This window comes from Anneissia japonica, unplaced genomic scaffold (genome assembly GCF_011630105.1).
Source record: "Anneissia japonica isolate Jap-2015-1 unplaced genomic scaffold, ASM1163010v1 scaffold284860_len1800451_cov186, whole genome shotgun sequence".
Classification (NCBI taxonomy): domain Eukaryota; kingdom Metazoa; phylum Echinodermata; class Crinoidea; order Comatulida; family Comatulidae; genus Anneissia; species Anneissia japonica.
In genome coordinates this window covers 1,430,703-1,439,889 of record NW_022706010.1, presented here as the reverse complement: position 1 = coordinate 1,439,889, position 9,187 = coordinate 1,430,703, and the positions used below count along the sequence as shown (strand labels likewise).

The window sequence follows — 9,187 nt, the reverse complement described above, 5'->3', positions numbered from 1 at the left end:
GATGGAAATCACGTTTTGTTACATATCTTGTGTTCCTGACACATTATTCATCAGGAGTCACTCTTTGTGCTATTACCGTATTCACGGGCGTCAAGACGTACGTGTACACATGCGGAAATCTTTTAAAATGCTAAAAATTATTCTTTAAAAAAAAAACTAATTACAGCATATTTTAGATATTATGACACTTTTCAATCAGCACCGCGTGATCTTAATGAGGGTCAAAGTGCGGCGGATCACCTAACTCGTCCTCAGTGACGAGTTCAAATCTAGTATTTTTTATTTTGATTAAATTGAGCCTATTGTCATTAATCAATGGTTTTTGTTTGTTTTCCTGTTGCAGTACATAACAACACCATCAAGTTCACGGAGGAGTACAGTAAAAAGTGTAAGCTGTGGCGGTATACGATTTCGAAAAACACTGAGTGATCGCAGGAGGAAGTTGCGCGATTACAGTCACGCATCACCAAGACTCGTCAAAAAGGTTACTATGAACTTAAAATTTTAATTTTAAAATAATAAACAAGAAATACCTGTTAGATAAACAAAGAAATACATAACAACAATAATGTAAGAATTCAAAATGATTCTTACATGGTTGAGGGTAATGGCTGGTATGTTTTGTTTTAAATTATACAATGTTGCTCTTTATTGTGTCAGGCTTTTCGGTTGGGTTCCAACGGCTCTGACGGTAGCCAGCATTCGCAGCTTACTCAAGGCTCTCCAGGAAGTGGATTTGACAGTGACCAGGAGAGGGATGAGTTTGACTCTCAACAGGCTGTCTTTCCCCTGTTGATCAACTGCACAGCTCCAGTTGTCAGGATCCTCCCTAAGCTCACATCTTCAATGTGGTAAGTGTATTAAACATGGGAAATGATAATAATATCATATACTTTAAAAATGCCTTTATCTTCCCACCATTATTTCATAGCTTTATTAAGGTTACAAAAAAAAAAATCAAACATATTTAATAACAATGTAGACAAGGAGTAGTGGTTCCAGCAGGGTCAGATGGCAAATATCTCCCATTAGATAAGCTTAGACAAATGTCATTGAATGCCACTTGAGGTTGTCAAAGCCATTTACTGTAGCAATAATGTGGGTCAAAATCATGAATGTTTAAAAAATTCAGAAATCTATAACTGGGATCACATTTTTTTTTGCTTAGCCAGTTGGCTAAAGTCAACAATAATTTGACGAAAATTGTTAAAAATCATTAGCAAAAGCTTGCTGACTGGACATGGGGTCCAACATGTTCGACAGAGGAGTCTGAAGCAAGTGGCCGACTAGAATCCTGCCGGGTTGGATCCAGAGATGTACAAATTATTTAAATGTATTTTACATATTTGACGGTAACACGAAATCACTGAATAAATTAAATCGCATCGGCCCTCGTCTCGTGCCTTAGTGGAAAAACCCAATCTAGTGCTACCTTTAGTCTACGTCATAGCTGCTGCCCTGCATCTACCGCGTTAAAATCACAATTATAAATTTTAAAAACGATGTATTAAGTATTTCAAACTTTTTTTGATTTTAGGCTTTTGCCAAAATGGCTAAAGCAGTTGATTTTTTTTTCGCCAATCCAAAATAATTTTCGCCCATGGCGATTTGGTGAGCGGTTAGCGTGAGCCCAGTATAAGATATTTTGGTTTAAAATGATGGTGATTGTATGAGACTCAAACATGGGTTTTTTTCTTTTACAGGTCAAGAGGGTTGGGTCAGTTGATCAGGGCCCGAAATATTATCACAGTAGGACATCTTTCTGCTTTGACGCCAACAGATGTATGTTAAAATTTTGTTTTATATTTTCATAAATTAAAACATATTTATATTATTTGCCATGAAATTAAATATTGGTTCTTGCATAAAACTAATTAAATGAAGCAATTTACTAGGTAATATTTTTATGCTTTATAAGATACACACCACGCATTTTCGATGGACTTTCATGCATGAATGTTTTATAATTTCATGAATTGAAATATATCTATACATACTTTTTATTGGCTTGAAGATGAATAAATTGATTCTTGAATAAAACTAATGGATTGGACATTTCAACAGTGTTCACTGTTGTGTAATTTACTCTTTATCACGTACGCAGTACGCTTTTTCAATGCATCTTGGGAACTATTAACTACGTTAGCTTTTTGATTTATTTCTGCAGCTTAGAACGTTGCCAATACGATCACCAAAAGTCAAGACAGTGAAGAAAGCCCTGGAGACATTCCATCAACAATTGGTAAGACAACAATTTTATCATTTGACGTGGACCTACTTAAAGGTTGTTTTTAAAATTGTGCTGAAATAAATTTCTAAAATGTATATTAGATACTTGCTGTAATCATTTTTGAATTGTATTTTATGAAAATATATAAAAGGAAATGTTATAGAAATGTATTATATAATTTTATGTTAATTGTGTTTATTGTCTATAGAATGTGATATACATATATTGTGGCTATTTCATAGGCCGATTCTGCTAGGTTGGTCATGTGACAGTGCAAGTGACGCTCGCTAATAGGAAAACGTGTGGCTTCTTTGGTGTGTTTCTGCTGTAAAGCACATATATGATGTTGAATTATGTTGGTTGGAATGCCAGTAAACTACTCTATACCAAATTGATTAGAAATTTAACTCAAGAATTTTGCCATAATGATGTGCTAATGGTCCAAAAGATATTTGCCTCGAACATTGAGATTTTTCGAGATATGCTTGACCTAGGCCTCTGCATATCTTCAGCCTGTTTGGGTATACACTAAAGACTTTTTTGACACACTACAATTTCTAGGCCAGCTAAGGTTTACGAAGAATAACATAAATTCCAAAGCATACAAAGCACAGAGAATGCTAGAATAAAGTAAATAAACACTATTTTGAACAATCGTAGTGCCTTTCCTTGCCAGTTGTTTCTCGCATTAATAGTGGGCAGTTGTTTTTGCATAACATTAACTTTTCCTATACTTTCACACTGATTGCACTGCAAGTTCTCCGTAGTTATACCCACTGTAATATACTGCAGTATGCACATACATTTCCTACAGATTGCTAGGGGAGACAATGAGGTCCAACAGAATGTAAAAAATGCAATTCAAAAGGAAGGAACATCAGATAAAGAGAAATCCACAAATACATTGGGAACCAGCACAGATGTTGAAACTCTACTGAAAAACACTGGCACCGTCATCTCTGAAATGGACAAATTATCGCAGACGTTAAAAGAAAATTCTCCTGTGAAGACTAAAGTTACAGAGAATCATATTCAGAATGATTCTTTGAGAAATGTGGCAGTTGTAAGTGGTGTTGTCAGTGACACAAACTCAGATCCTGTTGAAAATAACTCTGATAAAGACTCGAGTAGCAGAAATTCACTAAAGAGAAAGTTAGAAGACACTACACCTAAAAAATCTAAGAAATGTAGACTGGTGGATAATTTAGAGGAACTAGCAAGCGAGTTTGTCAATGAAGATCTATCAGAACTCTCGAGCGAGCAGATCTTCAGGGCTCACCAACAAGTCAGCTCTTTGATGGTGTCCATCGTGCAAGCACTGCGAACTAAATGCCAATCACCTAAGTAGTCTGAAAAGGGCCATTGCCTTTTCTTTGCATTAACTCATCTAATTTATTAATGACTGTCCATTGCATGGATTCAGTCACTGTGAATATAGTTAATGTGATTTTTGTTTAAGCCTGTGACATAATTATTGTGTGTAAAGTTGTGAATTTTCTCTTTTACAGTTGATTCAAATGTTATCCTATTGGAATTAAAATGACTTTTGTACATGTTATTGATGATGAGTATTACAGTAATTATATATGATAGGATACCATCTAAATGTTAATCTGTAGTTTCTTATTTTAGTAGTCTATTTTAGCATTAATTGGTGTAATCACATCATTTCTACTCTGTGATGCAAGTTTGATATAGAATAAAACGGTACATGTTTATTTTTGTACATTTCTGCAAACTTTAATGATATGATATTAATCCGTTTCTATGCAAGTCAATTCTATTAAGATGTTATTTCATCAGGTTTAAATTTAATACAAGAACTGTTTTGTTAAATTTTAAAATGGTATTACTGTACCAATATTAATATTATTTTTGTTTTAATGTTTTTTGATATTTTTAAGGGTTTGTTCATAACCATTTTAAATCATTGATTAATAAATTTGTTACAAACAGTGAAATTGATTTGAATGTTGTTTTCTAAATGTTTTCTAAAGTATACAAGAAAGATGACAACCTTTATGTGGTTGTCCGTATCTTCACTGCAATGTAGCAGCACCACCAATTAAATAGTGAACATCCAGAAACTAGAGGCCGGCTCTAGGGATATACTTTTAGGAATGCTACCCAAAGTAGATTTTAAAGCTGGAAAAGGAAATGTTATCGCTGCATGTCGTACAAGAGAAGATAGCAACAGGAGTTTTATTGATTCAGTGTATTATATCAACTATTTCAGCTCCATATACTGGCGATTCTTGGTTTCCTGGCGGTGGCGGTTGGTAGGTCCTCTGTTGGACAAGTACAGTATGTACCCCTGTCAATAAATGCCACTTGAGGTCATTGTCCTACAAATGTTAGTTTGCCTATCCCGATTCAAAGGTACCTTAATGTTATAGTCTAATTTATCAATTTTACACCATCTTAAAAGTATGTGACAAGGAAGATTTGTTCACTTGACCCCCACCAGGTCGTAAGAAATTTGGTGTAGCCTCCTGTCAGAAATTTCTGAAAAAAATTCATTTCAGCAGTGGGATTAATCCCCCATCGTACAGGTCAAAGACTCCCACTGGCAAGCCCATCAGGCTGTCGGACCAAAAAGAAAATAGGCATACGCCATGGCAACACGTCTCACAGTCTGAGGTCAATATTTTTTTTTTAAATCGCACTTTGGAGGGAGAGAGGTCCCTATTTACAAAAATAACACCCCCTCCCAAACTTTCCTTACAGCCCTCGGTTGGTGCTACATGCCAAAGTTATCCTTATCCAACTCGGGGCCCCTATCGGACAGCTTTGCTCCTCCAGAAAATATATCCTACAGCTGACACTGCATATCAGCAGCTCAGAGCTGAAATACAAATTAGTGCTGCACACCTTTTGGAAGAAATGTTTGAAGAACACAAATTCATGGTAGACTACTTTTGTTGGTGCTGTCTGGTGTATTGCTACTCCTATATTTTATATTCACTCTAATGTATATCCACATCTGAAGGTAATGCAAATACTGTACTGTAGTTTACTTTTGTCCTTCTGCCTATGAATATAATCTGTGTATAATAAGAATAATAGAATAACTTTATTATTTCTCTTTTTTAACAGAGGCACAATCGCTAAAGAGATGTGCAAAAACAATTCACAATATAAGAGTAATAACAACATATGTACATTTTTAATATTTGTATTTAATATTAAATTAATAAATACTTTTTTTTGTCAAGAGTCACTGTGCCTCGGAATAGCACGCTAGATAAATGGTGCATTATAAGTGCTGTTTTTTTTTTCTGGCTTTTGGTGCAATCGGTGCTTTAGATCTGTTTTGTGCTTTGTACTTGAATAAATGCTGATGTACAATATTCAGATTTTTTTCAAAATAAAACTGAAGACAAAATTAACATCAAGAACGCAATACTTTATTGTTCCCTCTTCCACCATCCTTTCACATGTTTCATACAAGGTCCGTTATGTTTATCTATTAAACATAACTTCTGTATGCACTACTAACTTTAACATTTATATACAGTAAACAGTAATCTGTACATCTATTAACATATAATCTTCTGTACGTATTGCTTTGTCCCTATAGTGTTTCTACAGAAGAATAACACTGTATTACCAAAGGAAATTGGTATAGGTCATCTATTAAAGCCAGGCTCCAGAGAAAAAAAAATATGTTGTACAACTGAGACAAAAAGTGTATTTGATGAAAAACTCTGGAATATTTTTTTTAGGTTGTTTACGCTCCTTCCCTCCCAGGAACTTGGTTTTAAGTTCTGTTCACGTGACTATCAGGTTTTCTATGACAAAAACATTTGATTTGCCCATATATGGGTGTAGTATGAAATCATGCCCAAATGTAGGCAAATATATTTATCTCCAACAACAGGATGGACAGAGCTTTAGAAATTTACTTGTGCTAACATTTTTTTTAATAGAAAATAAGAAATTTCAGTCAACATTGTAATTTAAGGAGAATTCCATGTTGGGCTCATAAAGAAGTAGAAGAATCCACATCCGAGAGATCTATTTAAATGAGCTTTCTTAACACATCTAAAGATACTTTTCTTTGCATGGTATACCCTTTGGCACTGACTTCCGGGCGACAATTGATAAAACAGCTAGTAAAAACTGTGAAAACATGCCACCCCTGCTCCTACAGTAGCTCAGTTGTTAAAGCAACCAAAGAACAGTAATTGGAAGATAATAAAGCTCACCTTCGAATAGGCCACATTTCAGAAATTTTGGAATTTCAAATATTTTAATTCTCCATATTTGGTATTGACAACTTTATTAATTTGCATTAAGCCCCAGGATTATTCCATATTGTAGTATATTTATACATGACTTACACTTTCATACCAAAATTAATTTCAATTTAATTTATTTAAAACAATTCTTATGAACATACAGTAGGCAAAGCTGCAGCATAGAAAATAACTTGCATATGACAATAACAAACCACTGTATGCTATAATGATGTTAATGCTTAATGGAAATTTGTTTACAAAGACATAAAGAAGAATTAAAAGTTTCTGTTTAAGAAAACACTGCATAACATGAACTGAAATTTGGGAAAATGGATCAATTATTCCTGAAAGTTTGAATCATTAAACAATTTCTATGATTGGTAACATAATGTATACATTCAAGTATTTTTTGAAGGAATAGGCAGTTTTTTGCAAAATCTCATTACAAATGGGCCTCACTGTACAATAAGGCCCATATGTCCAAGCCTAACTGACAAAAACCTTGGAAAGTTCTGGGGTTTGTTTTTTTTTTGGCAAGGACCTCAAATCACTTGTGTAACATTTCAGACAGTTCCTTTTCAAATATAAATTAATATATTTGATACCATCATCATTGATTTCTGCCTGAAAATTATGTAACAATTAAAATAACTATAACTATAGATGATATATAAATTACTGCACATTTATTGTTAAAGCAGATTATCTATGTTGAATGATAAGAATTTGCTTAGCACAGCAATGTAGCCTACTAGATATTTATTACAAACTACAAATTTTTTTAAACGTTAATTCACATATTATGCACACAAGATATTTGCTTCCCATATTGTGTAATAGAATGGGAAGGGGAACAGTACAATCTATTTACATTATTACAACTGTATTAACACTTATATACTAGAATAGGGGGATATATGGTTGAAGAATATAGAAGATATCAAAAAGGAAAAAATCACACATTATTTTCATCACTATATATTGTTTTTGAAAAGGTCATAAATTACTAAGATACTGAAAAAGGTGATTGTTGTCTGCCACCCATACAGCCTCCTCTTGATGGTAGTGAGAACATAATTCTAAAAATATATATTATTATTATATAAACATGTCATCTACATACATTATTTGGTCAAACTAGACACACTTTTACAATTATTTTTTTACTCTTATGTTATTAAGATTAATAATTCAAAATAAAAGTAGTACATGGTTATTAACCAATTTTCAACAAATTACACACAGCAGCAAAATACACCATCTTTATTTATTTATAATATGTGTTTTGTATTTCTACCAGCTCCTCATAAAATGAATATGTTATTAGGATTAAAGAAATTTATATAGTAATAAAGTATATATTATATACAATTAAAATGAATTGATGTAATAAGCAGTTCAACTGAAATTCTATAAAATTCAAGGTTTCAATGTACTTGACGGTTTACAAAATCATGGATACTGTATCCTGGTTTCCTTAATATCGCTACAGTGTTTTCAGTGCAATCGTTGGACTGTGTAGCTGTCCCTGATGCAATCAAAAAGGCTCCCTAATTCGACCGTCCAATCAGCATCACCGAAAGCTGTCGGCGATAGCGTGTAGCAATTGCATGGAAACCAAGCTTAGCGCAACACTAAAATGAGGTAAAAGTTCATAGAAATGCTGTTTATAGGCTGTAACAGCAAATAAAAAGGCATCCATTTGCGTAGATTTGATATATTTAGAACACAATACAACATTACCTCTCTTGGTAATAAATGTTAGACCCCAATTTATGTTTATACTCATCTATCATGAGAAACTTGATTACGAATGTTTATATAACATAATCATATAATCACAGTACTGGAATTCTGTAGTTTATAATTTTTGGGGCATTTTTAGGCTAGGCCAACCCAATATAAATTGTAGGAACTTTGACAGCGGGATTGGCCGCTATCAGAGGTGCGATTTGTTCACCTGTTGGCCTTTTCCTCTCACTGGCAACTTTTTAAAACAATGTTCTTTTATTGTATATTTGCCTATGTGAATTTGAATAAATAAAAAAAATAAAATACTATTTGTTTTGAAGCAGGTGCAACTGAGAAGATGATGCAGAGGAATTCAGTACTGTATAGCGTAGCATTGCGTCAATGGTTATGGTTCATTTCCACCAGTCAATTTTCAAACTTTATTGCAATTCTAGAAAATTTTTTAATAATTATCAAATATTTTTGACTCAGTATAGGAATCTATATTCAGATAAGGCCAAAAAAATAAATAGTTTATTTGACCACCTTTTTTTAAAAAAATGATAAATAGAGGTGGGTGGAAAAAGTTTTTTTTTTAATTTATTTTTTTAAATACTCATCAGATGGAATAAAAATAACCCACAGAGGCCTAGAATAGCAATATCTTACATCAGACAACAACTTTAGACTAATTTGTAGGGCATCTGGCAAAAAATAAATATAAATTCACTCACACTTTTTATAATTTGTGAAGAAAAAACCTAAGTTTTTTTGTTTTTCTGCCCCTATTTTTTCAATGAGTTAGGGGCAGGTGAAAGAGAGCAAACAAACAATTTTTTTTTTGGCCTAATTATTTGATGATGTGTTAGATAAAATTCAGTGTTAGACTTTCAATAACATCAGTCATAAATGCATGCATAGAAAATAAAAAGTAGTAAAGTCAGATGATGTTTTTTGGAATATATGAATAAACAGACAAAATGCA

General features: G+C 33.1%; 1 protein-coding gene across 1 annotated transcript in view; it reads left to right on the top strand.

The window, feature by feature from the left end:
- LOC117105958 (telomere-associated protein RIF1-like) overlaps positions 1-4,093 on the top strand; it is a 53,549-nt gene extending 49,456 nt beyond the window's left edge. The window contains exons 26-30 of the mRNA XM_033247263.1: positions 344-484; positions 661-851; positions 1,704-1,782; positions 2,168-2,242; positions 3,045-4,093. Coding sequence (XP_033103154.1) covers positions 344-484; positions 661-851; positions 1,704-1,782; positions 2,168-2,242; positions 3,045-3,578 — 1,020 coding nt within the window. The 3' untranslated portion in view covers positions 3,579-4,093. The remainder of the gene's footprint in view (positions 1-343; positions 485-660; positions 852-1,703; positions 1,783-2,167; positions 2,243-3,044) is intronic.
- The last annotated feature ends 5,094 nt before the right edge of the window (positions 4,094-9,187 follow it).